The 16,083-nt window shown below is 39.9% G+C and overlaps 1 protein-coding gene across 2 annotated transcripts in view; it reads right to left on the bottom strand.

Moving 5' to 3' along the window:
- RAB8B (RAB8B, member RAS oncogene family) overlaps positions 1 to 16,083 on the bottom strand; it is a 73,115-nt gene that overhangs the window by 12,242 nt on the left and 44,790 nt on the right. For both annotated transcript variants that reach the window (XM_074393508.1, XM_003939880.4), the window contains exons 2-3: positions 5,817 to 5,877; positions 1,000 to 1,060 (exon numbers count right to left, since the gene is read on the bottom strand). In XM_074393508.1, coding sequence (XP_074249609.1) covers positions 1,000 to 1,060; positions 5,817 to 5,877 — 122 coding nt within the window. The remainder of the gene's footprint in view (positions 1 to 999; positions 1,061 to 5,816; positions 5,878 to 16,083) is intronic.

Below are 16,083 nucleotides of genomic sequence, written 5' to 3' on the forward strand. Positions count from 1 at the left end.
GGAAGGGCAGCATGTCAGTGAGGGGGTCTGTAGGTGCAGACCACATCTTCCTAGAAGTGTGGGGACAGCTATTACCCCTTCAGCTCTGTCACCCTAGCAGCACTCCCAGGAATACGAGAATCTTTTAAACAATGAGTTGGGAATGATGGCAGCTGGTACCCTACATCTACCAGGTTGGGGTTCATGATCTCAGTTGTTCAACCTTCAAAGACTCTCTGAGCATACTAGATTTCATCATTATTCAAAAGTCTAACTCGCGATTGGCTTAGGCCTAAACACCAGAGATAAAGCTGTGGTCTGGGCCTGGCATTCTAGACATGGTTCAGCAAAGCTCGTGGAAGTAAGGCAGCTCCCAAGCTGCCTTATGTACCACTGTACTTGCAGCATCACACTGCCCAGAGCCAAAAAGCAATAAAAGTGCACTGAATAGATGAAGCATCTTAGGATAGAACATAGCAAGTGATGAAGTTACGACACAGAAAATGCCAGGATTCAGCAAAGAACTTGGTAGTCAAGATTCACCAGATTCTAAGCCTCAGAGTCACAGATCATTCTGCCGCTTTCTGGCCGGCTGGTGGTCAGGGGGTGACAGAGAGATGGAGCCACAGCAGTGGATGTTGTGGAGGGAGTGACATAAGAGATAATGGCGGCAGGGCTGAATGATAGAAGACTGTAACAAAGGAATACTTAGTCATAGGGCTTGTGGTTTGCTAAGACTGCCATAAGGTATTAATAAAAGGAAAAATAATAAAAATATACAATCACTTCAGAATGTGTGGAGGACTTCTAGGACATCTACAAGTTAATCGCCTGATTATTAGGATGAAGACTAATGGCAAAGTACACAGTTGCTAAACACAACCAAAAAGTGTCTTCCCCATCACCAAATTTATTCTTCTCCATTGCACTAGACTCCAACTTGAAGCCTATAATCTTGGCAAACAAACATTCATGTTTTACTTCCACCTGAAGAGTTACAACACCCTACAACACACTCACCATGGCTCCTCTGTAGTACGCTGTCGTGATTGTTCGGAATCGTTCCTGACCCGCTGTGTCCCTAAAATATGAAACAAAGGAGAGTGGTTTTAAAAGTCATCACCAGCATCACTGAGGAGACCCTGCTGCAGGAGATGTAATTCTGGTCTGCTCAGTGTGCAGTGGCCACAGGGGAAAGGAGACTGAGACACAAAGGGAGCCCACTGCACATTTGCGAGCTGGAGGCGGTGGTGGCCACAGGAGCCTGTCAAGAGCTCACAATGACTTGGGTGAAAAACCCAGACCTTGATAAAAGCAGCAACAGAAAAATACACAGACTAATCCTGGTAGGAACTGTTGTGTCATATTAGCCAAACACATGTGGGAGGGAATTAGACAATAGTTCTAAATTCTTGGACTCCCTGAGGTAGTTATAATCCTTTTTGTAAGTGCTTAATGATTAAAGCACTTTGCTTTCTTGCCTGAATGTCTGATTTCTGTAGAAGGCAAGCAATCGAGCTGGACTTATCATTACTGTGTACGCTCTGCTCAGCAGAGCACAATAAAATAGATCTCTTCAAGAACTTTTTCAGCTATGGAGTCCATGATTTCATGGGGACCTGGAGTTCAACACATAAATCTCGACAATGTTTCCAAAGACTTTCAAACATAAACAGCATGTCAAAACTATATAAACCTTCATATATTTTTGCTTTTTAGCTGATAGGATACCATTAAAATGCATTCTGAAAAATACAATAGTTTCTGATTTCGTTTATAGAAGCAATTCTATAAAGGATGTTACATTTCCTTGATACTTGAGAAAAGCAATATTCTCAAATTTGCCACTTCCAGCCAGAATTAATTCATTCCCTGTGCTACTAAGACAACAGAATTGCGGCAAGAAAGAGGCATTTGTGGAAATACATTAGAAATCAAGTACATACCAAACCATAATAAAAGATGAAGGCCCAAAGGAATATCATAAGTTAAAACAATAAATACCTTAACATAGACATATACCTTACAAAATACTTTCAAACTGCACTCATGTGCTGTCTACCACAGCCCACCAGGGTGGGGGTGGGGGTTGTGCGTGTTACCAGAATCCCAGTTCTGCAGATGAGGAAACAGGCTCAGAGGATCTAGGCCCTAGCTCTGCCACTAAACAGCTCATACTATTTTTTTTTTTTTTTTTTTTTTGAGATGGAGTCTGGCTCTGTCACCCAGCCTGGAGTGCAGTGGCGCCATCTTGGCGCATTGCAACTTCCGCCTTCCGGGTTCAAGCGATTCTCCTGCCTCAGCCTCCTCAGTAGCTGGGACTATAGGTACCCGCCACCATGCCTGGCTAATTTTTGTATTTTTAGTAGAGGTGATGTTTCACCATATTGGCCAGGATGGTCTCGATTTCTTGACCTCATGATCTGCCCACCATGGCCTCCCAAAGTGCTGGGATTACAGGCGTGAGCCATGGTGCCCAGCCCAGCTCATACTCTTGAAGGAGACAAGCCTCTTAGGTCTCAGCTGTTCAGCTTCAGTCCGGGCCTCGCAAAAAGCCATCTTATCCTGTCATTCTCTCTGATCAGGATTAGGTACAAGGGGCACTTGTTTGACACATAACTAACAAATCATGGGGAAACGGAAGCCAAGCACATTGGAGCAGACTAACCATATTTTCTCGATATGAACATACTGCTGACCTAGAACCAGCTTTACACTAAGGATGGAAGAGAAACACTACCATGTTAAATGTAAGTTGTGAGGACTGAATGGCGACAATTTTGTTGCTAAGGGTAATGACAGACAGTGCCATGATGTTGTGGCTACTTAAAAGAGATATTAAGTTAGAATTAGTTGATCACCCACAGTCTCCTAGAAGCACTTACGATCAGGACTACATAGCACAGAGTCAGAAATTCTCTGAGTAATCCAAGGGAGGGGATCATGAGAAAAGATGTAATTTTTTAAATCTGTAAAATATTGGCTTCCTGTTCAATACTAATGGGTGGAAAGGGCAAAGCATGGTCACCTTCATAACATTTTCTAATGAAGCACACTGGAAACCACTAGAAAGCCAACCACTATGTTCCAGGGCAGCTGAGTAGTTGTCCCAGCTTCATCGAATGTGCCCTCAGGTGGACTTAATCACTCTCAGTCCCTTCTCTAGAAAAGAAGGGCTAGGGAATATTCTTCTATCCCAGTTCTGAGATTCAAAAAAAAAATCGAGCCTAAGGCAAAAGCTAATATATATAACTTTACTCTTTAGCCCTGCCTCGTTCTTAGTCAGTGCTGAATTCTACGTTTTATCTACTGCTGTCATTATTACACATTAGATCAGCAAACATCACCAAAAACCTTCCAAAAGTTCCAAATCTATATGGCTCCATGCAAAGCACTGAACTGAAAGAAATTAAACCAGCTTCTAGGAGGTTAAAAAAAAAAATCTAAGAAGAGCTTCTGAGTTCAAGTCAAAAACATTCAACCTAGCAATCTGGAAGAACCATATTTATTCACTGTAGTTGAACAAATACTTCAGGAGTTTACGAACCAGAATCGGGTAATCAAGATCTCTGCCTTGCATACTGTGACATGAGAGTTGGGAAACAGCCTAAGGACTGATAGTTTGTGTTCCTCCGACATTTATATGTTGAAGCCTGATCCTCAATGTGATGGCATTTAGATAGGGGGACTTTGGGAGGTAATCAGGTCATGAGAGTGGAGCCCTTGTGAAAGGGATTAGTGCCCTTCTAAGAGATACCAGAGAGATGACATCTCTCTGGACCATGTGAGGATACAGGTGAGACAGCTGTCTACAAACTAGGAAGCTAGCCTTCACTACACACTGGGTCTGCTGGCACCCTCATCTTCCATTTTCCAGCCTCCAGAACTGCGAGGAATAAATGTTTATTATTTAAGACACCCAGTCTATGGTATTTTTATTATAGTAGCTGTGACAAGCATGATTCAATAAGAAACACATATAATAAGAAACATATTTGGTCTCTGCTTCTGGTTCTTGGAACGCAAATCCTAAAATCCTCAGAATATCCAACAAAGTGATAAAGTTCTTTTTGTGTGCTAAAGAAGTAGCTGGTGGCTGGGGCTCTTGTCCAGCCCCAGGATAGGAGGCTGGGTGCCAGGAGAACCAACCAAGGGATCAGCGGGCTCGAACTTTCAGTCCCACCACCCAGTCTCTGGAGAAGGGAGAGGGGGCTAAAGGTTAACTTAATCACCAATGGCCCACGATGTCATCAATCATGGCTACATAATGAAACTTCCATACAAATCCAAAAGGACTGGGTTTGGAGAGCTTCAGAATAGTGAGACACATGGAGGTGCTGGTTGTGCCTGGAGGGTGTTTGCCCCCTCCCACAAGGAAGAAAGTGTGGAAGTTCCTCACCCCTTCCCACATGCCTTGCCCTGTGCATCTCTTCCATCTGGCTGTTCATCTGTCTTCCTTGCAATATCCTTTATAATAAATGGGTAAACATGTTTCCCTGAATTCTGCGAGCTGCTCTAGTAAATTAATGAAATCAGAGGAGGGGGTCATCAGAACCTCAGCTTATAGCCAGTTGGTCAGAAGTATAGGTGACAACCTACTATAGTTGAGTATTCCTAATCTGAAAATCCAAAATCTAAACGCCTAAATCCAAAACTTTTTGAATGCCAACATGATGCCACAGTGGAAGATTCCACAACTGATCACATGTGATGGGTCACAGTCAAAATGTAGGCATACAACACAGTTTATTTTTAAAAATTTTTATTAAAATATTGTATAAAGTTATGTTCAACATTATGCGTATTAGCTGTATGTGAAACATAAATGAATTTCATGTTTAGACTTGGGTCCCATCCCCAAGATATCTCATTATGTATATGCAAATACTCCAAAATGCAAGAAAATCCAAAATCTGAAACATTGCTGTTCCCAAGCATTTTGGGTAAGGGATATTTAACTTGTACTTGCAACTGGCAGCTGAAGTGGGAATATTGTGGGATCCAGCCCTCAACTTGTGGGATCTGATGCTATCTCCAGGTAGACAGTATCAAAATTGACTTAAATTATAGGAGACCCAGAGAGAAAAAGAAAATTTTTAAAAAAGAAGAAAAAGCATAGGACACCCCAGTTGGCATCTGCTGGAGAATTACCTGGTGGTGGCGGGGAGAACCCCCTGACATCTGGTGTCAGAAGTACTGTGCTATGTATGAGAAAAGAAGTGTGTTTAAAAATATCTTACAGAGCAGCCTGAACTATGACATGATTTTTTTCTCCCTTTTGTTCTCAGTCCAAAGGTCTTGATTTTTCTATTTAATAAGAAATATGCAAATAAATTATAAAACATCATAGCTGGAGGGGATCTCCAACGTCATCAATCCAACCAATTTACAAGTGAGAAAAAGGAGACCCTGAGAAGGAAAATAACTGGCCCAAAGCCCTCAGTTTGGAGGCCTCGTGGCTAGAACCTAAATCTGTACCTCCTGCCAAGGGTTCCTATGATATGACTACTTTGCTCTATCAGCTACAACAACTATGATGAAGAAGTAATTTGCATTCCTTAGAATTTAGTTTCCTCCCCTCGCAAATTACAGTTTTGAAAAAATTAGCTAACAGATCCCTTCTGGCTCCAACAGTTAGTACCCTCTCTCACCTTCCCAACTCTTGGGGGAGATATGTTTGAAGGATTCCTAATATTTACTTATTTCCCCTCGCTTCTGATAAAGGAAAGATGTTTTAGCTATCACAAGATGCTTATAACTTAATACAATTCACATTTAACTCCTACTTTCCATTCCCAGTTAAAGCAGAAACTCTGTGTGTGTGTGTGTTTACTTACCATATCTGAAGCTTAATTTTCTTTCCATCTAGTTCTATCGTTCTGATTTTAAAATCAATTCCTGCCAGAAAAACAAGGAAAGATATGTTAAGTTTCTTCAGATATAATCCAGTCTCATTAGAAGAGGACAAAGATTTCTATTGAAAAAAAGCTCTCCAACGCAGTGGAAAATGTGAACACAGAGAGGGTGTGAATGGTATGTTTCCTCTGAATACGGGCTGGAGAAAGGAATGCTAATTACTCAGCAAAGAATTCCCACACATGTTAAATGCAACGTATTATATGCCTCATTATTCTGACACAAATGGATCACATCCTGCAAAGTTATATAATTTAGATAGATTGAGAACATGCCATATTTCCTACTTCCTGAAGTACATATAGACGATGCTTCCTACCTACTCCTACTCCTCACCCCCAGCCCTTCCCTAAAGGTGGCTATGGGACCTCTTTAAGATATTCTCCTCCATCTCCTTCCATTTTTTTCTTCAGATTCTGCAATTGACTAAGGCAAAAAAAATCTGCCTTTTTGACAGTAGAGGAGGGAAAGCCTGCATATCTATTTTATATAGTTAGCAAGTATTCTATTTTATAATAATATTTTATATAAATTTTATATAATAAAATTTATTTTAATAAATGTTCCCCACAGATTACTGGCTATAGCTGAAACAGGCAGAATGATTTTAGCCCTGGCTGTACTCTAGAATTGCCTGGTACTATGATCCGAATGTCCCCTCCAAAACTCACATTGAAATTAGATTGCCATTGTGGGACCTCAGAGATACTAAGTACTAAGAGGTAGAACCTTTCAGAGGTGATTCATGCGGAGCCTGTAGGAAAGACTGTCCTTATCACAGGAGTGAGTTAGTTATCTTGAGAATAGATTTTTATAAAACTGAGTCCTGCTCCTCCTACATTCTCTTCTGTATGAGTACACTTGCCCTTCCAGTCTTCCAGTATGAGATAATGAAGCATGAAGGTCTTCAACAGAGGCTGATGCCATATCCTTGGACTTCCTAACCTCCAGAGCCATGAGCTAAATACATTTGTTTATTATAAACCACACAGTTTCAGGTACTATCATAGCAGCAGAAAATGGACTGAGATACCTGAAAAATGTCAAAAAGAATACTCATGATTAAGCCTGCTCCCTTCCCCAAATTCTGAGATTGTGAGTTAACTGGTCAAGGGTGGGACCTGGGCACTGGTAATTTTTAAAGTTTCCCAGATGATTCCAACCTGAAGCCAAAAGTTTTGGCTTCTGAAGCACTTTGCCTTTTAAAGGGCTCTGGCACTTCAAAAGTTCAACGCCTCCTTCACTTATTTCCCCTCACTATGGTAGCTCCAAACTTATTTATCAATCTCAGCTACAAAAAACCACAAAGCCCTCGACAGATATCAGCAAGCTCTATCATATATCAAGAATAAGCTTTCAGAGACCAGTTACTGAATACAACTTCATTGTAATTTGCTAAATTCTTATCATTTGGCTACTCAGCTTTGTTTAGATTTTTCTATTCTTTTGCATTCTATCCAGCAGGGGTTCCCAACCCCAGGGCCACGGACCAGTACTGGGCTGCACAGCGGGAGATGAGTGGCAGATAAGCGAGAGAAGCTTCATCTGTATTTACAGCCACTCCCCACTGCTTGCATTACCACCTGAGCTCAGCCCCCTGTCAGATCAGCAGCAGCATTAGAGCTCATAGGTGTGCAAACCCTACTGTGAACTGCGCATGCCGGGGATCTGGGTTGTGCACTCTTTACGAGAATCTAACACCTAATGATCTGTCACTGTCTCCTATCACCCCCAGATAAGACCATCTTGTTGCAGGAAAACAAGCTCAGGGCTCCCACTGATTCTATACTGGTGAGTTGCATAATTATTTCCTTATATATTACAATGTAATAATAACAGAAACAAAGTGCATAATAAATGTAATGTGTTTGAATCATTCCTAAACCACCCCGGACACCACCACCACTTCAAGTCCCTACAGGAAAAACTGTCTTCCATGAAACTGGTCCCTGGTGGCAAAAAGGTTGGGGACTGCTGCTATACAGAACCCCTTAAAGTGGTTTCCAAGAAATTTCAGGAAAACATGTAAATCATATATCCTCTAAATCGACTTAACCATTAACTCCCTTTTTTTTTAGGTGGGGAGCATTCAACTGCTATGTTACTGCAATATTTCTTCATGTAAACATTGAAAGCACCCCAAAAGGCTGCTTCCTAGCTCCAGCTTTATACAATGCATAGACATAAACCTATTGACTCTCCCCATTTTTCTCTGCGTGGTACTTTTCCCCCAGGGAGCCTTTTTAGGTACTCTTGTGAATCTTGAAATAGGCAACAATTACACCCAAGCCAATCTAGCAGAACACTTTTTCCATCATTATTTCCCCTCACTAATAACCATAAATTATTAATAAATATCAGGTTGGCACAAAAGTAACTGCAGTGTTTGCCATTACTTTTATAATTCAAAATATTTAAAAATAATGGTGAAAACCAGAATTACTTTTGCACCAACCTTATACAATCTGATATCCAATATTCCCGTTATCTGGCTCACATTTTCTCCCCTAAGGTACCTCCCTCAACATTTCAGGGTCTGTAAAAGTGACACGAAACTCTTCAACTCACCATAAATATTACTGCTAGCATCTGACAAAATGTACTGTTGCCATCACTCATTTAAGACTTAATAGACATTGATTCATATTGATTTACGTTGTATATGCCTCCAAATCCAGTGTAACAAAGACCCTCTAGGAATCCTCCTCTATCTTTTACCTCTCTTTGGGCCTGGCATCAAGAACAGTGCCCAACACCTGGTAGGTACTCAATAAATGTTTCTTCAGATTAACATTTAAAAAGACATTCATTACTTTCCAAATCCTTAGAAAACAGGAAGTAGTACAACGGCAGTTACCAGGATCTGGAGAGAGGGGGAAAGGAATAGTTGTTTAATAGTTTGGAGTTTCAGATTTGCAAGATGAAATAGTTCTAGAGATCAATCAGGTGCACAACAATGTGAAACATGTGTAATGCTACTGAACTGTACACTTAAAAATGGTTAAGATTGCAACTTACATGTTTTTTACCACAATAAAACATAAAAAATCATGACTTTCAAAATGCCTGTTGTATACCTGAATAAATTAATTAAAAGGCTTATGTCCAATATTTAACTACTTAATAGTTCGTTCACTTTTTTTTTTTTTTTTTTTTTTGAGACAGGGTCTCCTTCTGTTGCTAAGGCTCAAGTACAGTGGTGTGATCTAGGCTCACTAAAACCTCTGCCTCCTGGGTTCAAGAGATTCTCCCACCTCCCACCTCAGCCTCCCAAATAGCTGGGATTACCAGTGTGCGGCACCAGACCCAGCTAAATTTGGTATTTTCAGTAGAGACGGGATTTCACCATGTTGACCAGGCTGGTCTCGAATTCCTGGCCTCATGTGATCCACCTGCCTTAGCCTCCCAAAATGCTGGGATTACAGGTGTAAGCTAGGATGCCCAATCTTCATTCACATTTTAAAGAAAAGAAAAAAAGACAATGTATACCAGAATATTTGTTCAGATTAATATTTTCCTTATTCTGGCTTATTAAGACAGTAATTCCTGTTCTTTTAAGGTTGATTTTGCCTGTAATTGGAAGTCATGGGCAACTTTACCACCTTCACTCAACGATGCCAATTTGAGGCTTCTTAAATTCTCACTTACTCTCCATTCATCTAAAATACTTCAAAAACTTTCTACTGACCGAGGCTTTTTTTTATTTGTTAGAAACATTACCTTTCAGTTATGTAAGGAAGTTCTACAAGATGTTGATACTTAGCCATCTTTTCACTACTCAAAGGTTTTCAATGTTTATAAAAGCTGTGAACTATGGCATTTAGCTTTTGCTTATGCTGCTGTCAAGGGCCAGTTGACAGACAAGTGAACAAAGGCAAATTAGCACAACATGGAAAAAAAGGTAAGCGGAACCTAAAATAGGTAATAGTTTTAGAAAGTAAGAATTTCACTAAAAGTGGTAAAAATTCATTGAAAAGGTTCTGTCACTAACAACTTGTGAACAGGCTACTTAACTGCTCTAAACCTGTATTTCCTAATTCATAAAAAAAGGTTGACAGGATCTAATTAGATAAATTAGACGACGTGTGTGAACGTGCTCTGGGAACTCTGAAATTCCATATAAACCTAAGAGATTACACATTTAGTCTATAACGCTACAGCTCATAGCTCTTGCCACTTCATGCATGGATTATTTGTAATAGCTTTCGAGGATACTGGGCCAACATCTCCCCCGGTCTAATTCCCCTACATGCCACTTCTAGAATAACTTGCAACAATCCCTGTAATAGTGTCACTACCCTACTTAAGAAGCCGTGGAGCCAAATTCCTCAGCCTGGTGTTAAAGCCTTTCCCACCAGATGCACCATTCCCCTGACACTGCAAACCTCAGAGTTTCTCCAGATGAGGCCTTTTGCTTCTCTCAGTGGGCTCCACACCTCATTTCCTCCACTCCTACATGACCACCTCACTTTGCAGCCTTCTCGGAGGATGCCAGTCCACCCATGTAGTTCTCTCTCCTCTCCTCAGCTCTCCACTTAGCCATGCCCATTCCTACCTCAAGGCCTGGCTTTTGCACAGTGATTTAATCCTGTGTTTTTGGGTTTTATTAATATAGTGCCCTGCAATTGCTCTCAAATCATGCAAAGACCCCATCCTCTCTTTGCCAGTTAGGTTGTGCACAGAAACATGAGTATAGTAACCCAGTACCATAATGCCAGTACTTTGGAAGGCCAAGCTGGGCGGATCATGAGGTCAGGAGTTCAAGACCAGCCTGACCAACATGGTGAAACCCTGTCTCTACTAAAAATACAAAAATTAGCTAGGATGGTGGTGGGTGCCTGTAATCCCAGCTACTGGGGAAGCTGAGGCAGTAGAATTGCTTGAACTCAGTACACGGAGGTTGCACTGAGCTGAGAATGCACCACTGCACTCCAGCCTGAGCATCGCAGGGGAACTCTGTCTCAAATAAACAAACAAACAAAAAACAATTTTAGAAATTTCTTAATATATTACAGTAACAGTAGTTAAGATGCTGAGAAATCTTATCCCAATAAGAAAATAAAGACACATTACAATTAACTTGACAATAATATCAGTAGTGGATTAACATTCATGTTAAAATTTAAAATAACAATAATTTCCTGACGCTATTCCAGGGATTAAAAGAATTTAGCTGTAAAATGATAATATAATTAGGATGCTTTCAGCTGCAAACAGCAGAAAGAAACCCTAAATCAAAATAGCTTAAGGTAATTTGTTGACTCATCTATAACAAGCCCAGTGGTGAGTTGAGGTTCAGAGATGGCTCAATCTAGGGCTCCAGCTCATTTCTCTGCACCTCCCTGGGCTCTGTCCTCCAGGGAGTATCAATTTCATGCTCTTGACTGAGAGCAGTTCCTGACCACAACAGCAACACCAGAAGAAAAGAGATCATTTTCCTCTGCCTTTCAAAAGTAAGATAGCCTTTCCCCAAAGCCTCCAACCATTTTTCCTTCATGTCTCATTTCTGGACTTATAACCATGGGAATGTCATGTTCTGGCAGGGTAAGGCTGAATTCCTGAACTAATCACTGCCACGGGAAATTACCAAGATTGGATTAATCTAAATCCAGTCTCTAAATTTAGATTAATCAAGGCCTATCCCTGGAGCTGGGTCACTCCTACAATCCATAGGGCTGCTAAAAATAGTGGAATAAAAAGGCTGTTGAGAACAGTAATAATGTCCTCTATATTATGAACATATTATATATCCTCTATATCTCAAATCTATCTAATAAAATTTTATATTCATAGCTATATGAAACATATCTATATGAAAGAGCTCCACTACTACTCTGTGATCAATGTGATTATGTTTCATGAGAAACTGTAGTACTTCTCTGAAAGCAATTTCATGTAGTGTTTGGCTAAGAACTAGAAAATAAGGGAAAAAAAGGTGGAGACAATGAGCAGCCCAAGTAGATGCCGCAATATCTCTGCGCTGAACTGTGACCACAGCTGCTAGGAGAGTCCTTGAGCCCACAAGTCCAAAGACTTGGCTTATGCCTTAGGCCCAGATGACTAGAGACTAAAAAGAAGGAAGTGGCAGAACCATAGGTCATCCCGGCAGTAATGGAGCAATCTTTTTTTTTTTCTTTTTTTTAGATTTAAAAGGACTATTCAATCTCAAAAAACACAGCTTCTGAAGGGCATTATCCTTAAGGTCAAAAAGCCTTTTGTTTAAATTATACTATAGAGCTATAGTAACTAAAATGGTATGGTATTAGCATAAAAATAGATAAATAGATCAGTGAAACAGAATAGAGAACCCAGAGATAAATCCATACATTTATAGTGAACTCATTTTTACAAAGGTGCCAAGTACATACATTGGGGAAAGTACAGTCTCACCAATAAATGGTGCTGAGAAAACTGGATATCCATATGTAGAAAAATGAAACTAGACCCCTATCTCTTGCCATACACAAAAATCAAATCAAAATAGATTAAAGACTTAAATCTAAGACCTCAAACTATGAAACTACCAAAAGAAAACACTGGGAAAACTCTCCAGGATGTTGGACTGGGCAAATATTTCTCAAGTAATACCCTGCAAAAACAGTCAACCAATGCAAAAATGAACAAATGGAACCACATCAAGTTAAAAAGCTTTTGTACAGCAAAGGAAACAATCAGCAAAGTGAAGAGACAACCCACAGAATGGGAAAAAATATTTACAAACTACCCATCTGACAAGCTAGTAATAATCAGAATATATAAGGAGCTCAAACAGCTCTACAGGAAAAAGTCTAATGATCTGATTTTAAAATGAGCAGAAGACCTAAAAAGAGCTTCCTCGAAAGAAGACATACAAATGGCAAACAGATATATGAAAAGGTACTCAACATCATTGATCATCAGAGAAATGCAAATCAATACTACAATGAGGTATCATCTCACTCTAGTTAAAATTGCTTTTATCCAAAAGATATGCAATAAAAAATGCTGGCAGGGATGTGGAGAAAGGGGAACCCTTGCACACTGTGGCTGGGAATGTAAATCAGTACAACCACTACGGAGAACAGTTTGAAGGTTCCTCGCAAAATCAGATACAGAGCTGTCATATATAGTCAGCAATCCTGCTCCAAAAGAAAGAAAATCAGTATGTTAAAGAAGTAACTGCACTCCCATGTTTATTGAAGCACTATTCACAATAGCCAAGATTAGAAAGCAACCTAACCATCCATTAACAGAGGAATGGATAAAGAAAACGTGGTATATATATATATATATATATATATATATATATATATATATACATACACAATGGAGTACTATTCAGCCATAAAAAGAATGGGATCCTGTCATTTGCATCAACATGGATGGAACTGGAGGTCATTTTGTTAAGTGAAATAAGCCAGGTACAGGAAGACAAACTTTGAATGTTCTCATTTATTTGTGGGAGCTAAAACTTAAAATAATTGAATTCATGGAGACAGAGAGTAGAAGAATGGTTATCAGAAGCTGGGAAGGGCAGTGGTGGGGTGGGGGAAAGCAGGAATGGTTAATGGATACAAAAAATAGAAAGAACGAATAAGACCTAGTATTTGCTAGCGTAACAGGGTGACTATAACCAAAAATAATTTAACTATACATTTTAAAATAACTAAAAGTATAATTGAACTGTGTGTAACACAAAGGATAAAAACGCTTGAGGTGATGGATACCCCATTTACCCTGATGTGATTATTACTCATTGCATGCCTGTATCAAAATATCTCATGTAACTCATAAATATATACATCTACTATGCACCTGCAAATTTTTTAAAAAGCCTTTTAGATTCCAAAAGTCTTTTGGAGAGCATCATTTTTTGGCAGCACATAATATAATAATTCATGTTCAAAATGATGACCCTGAGTCATCCTGACTCACGAGCAATTCATGACCCACCAGGAGTCATGCAGCGCCCTCCAGCTGGTAACACAATCCAACATCTAAGTTTAAGAGGTAAGATTCCAAAGGTATTTCCATGTTGCTCAAATAGGCCTCAACTTTCATTTTTTGATGGTTTTAATGTGGTCCCAGTTTCCTCATTAATATTTATCTAGTCAGTACAATAGGAAATATAAATTTAAGAAAACATTCCCAAAGGAATGACTCAAAGACATTTTCATTTTGAATTTAAAATCTCTCTCTCTCTCTAATGCATTTTGCTTTCCTGAATTGACTCTTACGCTAAATGGTTGCTCAGAACATGAGGCAGGGAAATAAGTATGAAAGAGAATCAGAATTATAGACTTGAGAAGTACCTTAGAGATCATTTAGTTCAGGCCTGTCTGTATGGCTAAGAAAACTGAGGCCAAGAGAGATGCACCAATTTACCCAGATTCATGAAGACCAATAAAAAAAGGTTAGATTAAAATCAAGTTTTGGCATTTAAAGATCAGGCCTTCCTAAAGAGATACATACAAGAATGTCCACGTCTTGCGGGGGAAGCCTCCTCTTTCAGGGTCATAGTACAGAACACGGGCAACAACTGAAAGGTCCATCAATAGGAAAATGCCTTGGTATACAAGAAGAGAAGGAATACTCGAGCAGTGAACAAAAGCCGTATTTATCAACACGGATGAATCTAAAAAAGAGGATGCTAAGTGAAAAGAACAAGCTGCAGAAATATACAGTCAAATCAATTTGTGTATTTCTGAAAGAAATATTTAAAATGCCAAAACAATAGTATTTATCTCATATATATACTTTATACATGGATTATATATATATTATATATATATATACTTTACATGGATTACATATATATAATATATAGTCCATGTATAATCAAAGTATAAAACATGGATAGGAATGATTATTAACAATTAAGGATAACTGATACCTCCAGAGAGAAATGGAAGAGGAGGGATTCATAGGAGACTTCAGCTCTATAATTTATTATTTATAAAACTGAGTGGTAGGTACATGGACATGGGAATGTTTTATATTAATTATACCTTAATATGTCTGAAAGTTTTCAAAATCATTTTAAAAAGCAAGTATTAGTTACCTGGAAAACAGAGTTATGTTCATTAATGGCAGTAAAAAACCAAACCATATTTTAGAGATGAGGGGTACCTTAGAAGATTTAGTCAGGGGAAAAGCAGGCTCTATCACCCTTATTCAATTAGCATAAAGAGGTCCTGTGAGCCCTTGATAGCCCACCCCATCCATACCTGGTCACCAATGGGTTACAGCCCTTCTTTATATCTAACAAGGATGGCAGTGCCTGCTTTTTCCCTGACGAAATCTTCTAGGACACCTTTTATCTCTAACATTTTGGTTGATTTTTCTACTACCATTAATGAATGCATGCCTTCACATGTCAGATTTCCAGATAACTAATATTGGATCAAGTTCAGAGAGTAAGGGGCAGAGGAGGGAACTGGGGTGGCAAGGAATGCTAGCTACTCTGATTTCAAGCAGGGGGTTCAGGAATTTTTCTTTTCCACCTTGAGGAAAAGGAGCTTTGACTTGGACCAAGGACAAGGGAAGAATCCACATTTGGATCACTGTTGGGAGTGGCACTCTGGCAGGAAGAACAAAGGCGTTCTGATTTTCCATTCAATGGGAAGAGGAGGAGGACAGTCACTGCCCCACCCTTGGGGCGGGAGCTTTGGAGGGAAGGGGGGATCTCTCCTGAACCTCTGAGAAGGCAGTGTGGTATTTGGGGTTTCTGCATTGTCCAGGGCAACCCACAGGTCACCCAAGGCCGGCAGATACCTCACCGTGAGGCACCAGTGAGGGGTAAGGAGCAAACACTTACCCAGAGTACTGCTTATCAGATATTTCTCAGCAACCAGTCATGTCGCTGGAGGCAGATGAGGGGAAGGGCTTGGCCAGCAAAACAGAGAGAAGGAAACTTTCAACCTGGCCCAAGTCCATAGTTAACAGATCTAACAGGCAAAAGGAACTTGGAATGAGCAGTACTGGGCCGCTTTTCATCCACAAATTACACATAATTGAACATGGGAAAGGGACAGACTGACAAGACTCTTTTACACTAAAGTCAAATCAGTCAGTCAACAGATGTTAATAACATAATCTTTTCTGTTTCAAGAGAATAGGGAGGTTGCCCCAGGGTTTGTGAATGGGTGAAAGGATACCATTGCTGGAGTGTGGGAAAGAATACTTTTCTTGGCCTTCGGAACTCTCTCT

The sequence above is a fragment of the Saimiri boliviensis genome, chromosome 2 (assembly GCF_048565385.1).
Source record: "Saimiri boliviensis isolate mSaiBol1 chromosome 2, mSaiBol1.pri, whole genome shotgun sequence".
Classification (NCBI taxonomy): domain Eukaryota; kingdom Metazoa; phylum Chordata; class Mammalia; order Primates; family Cebidae; genus Saimiri; species Saimiri boliviensis.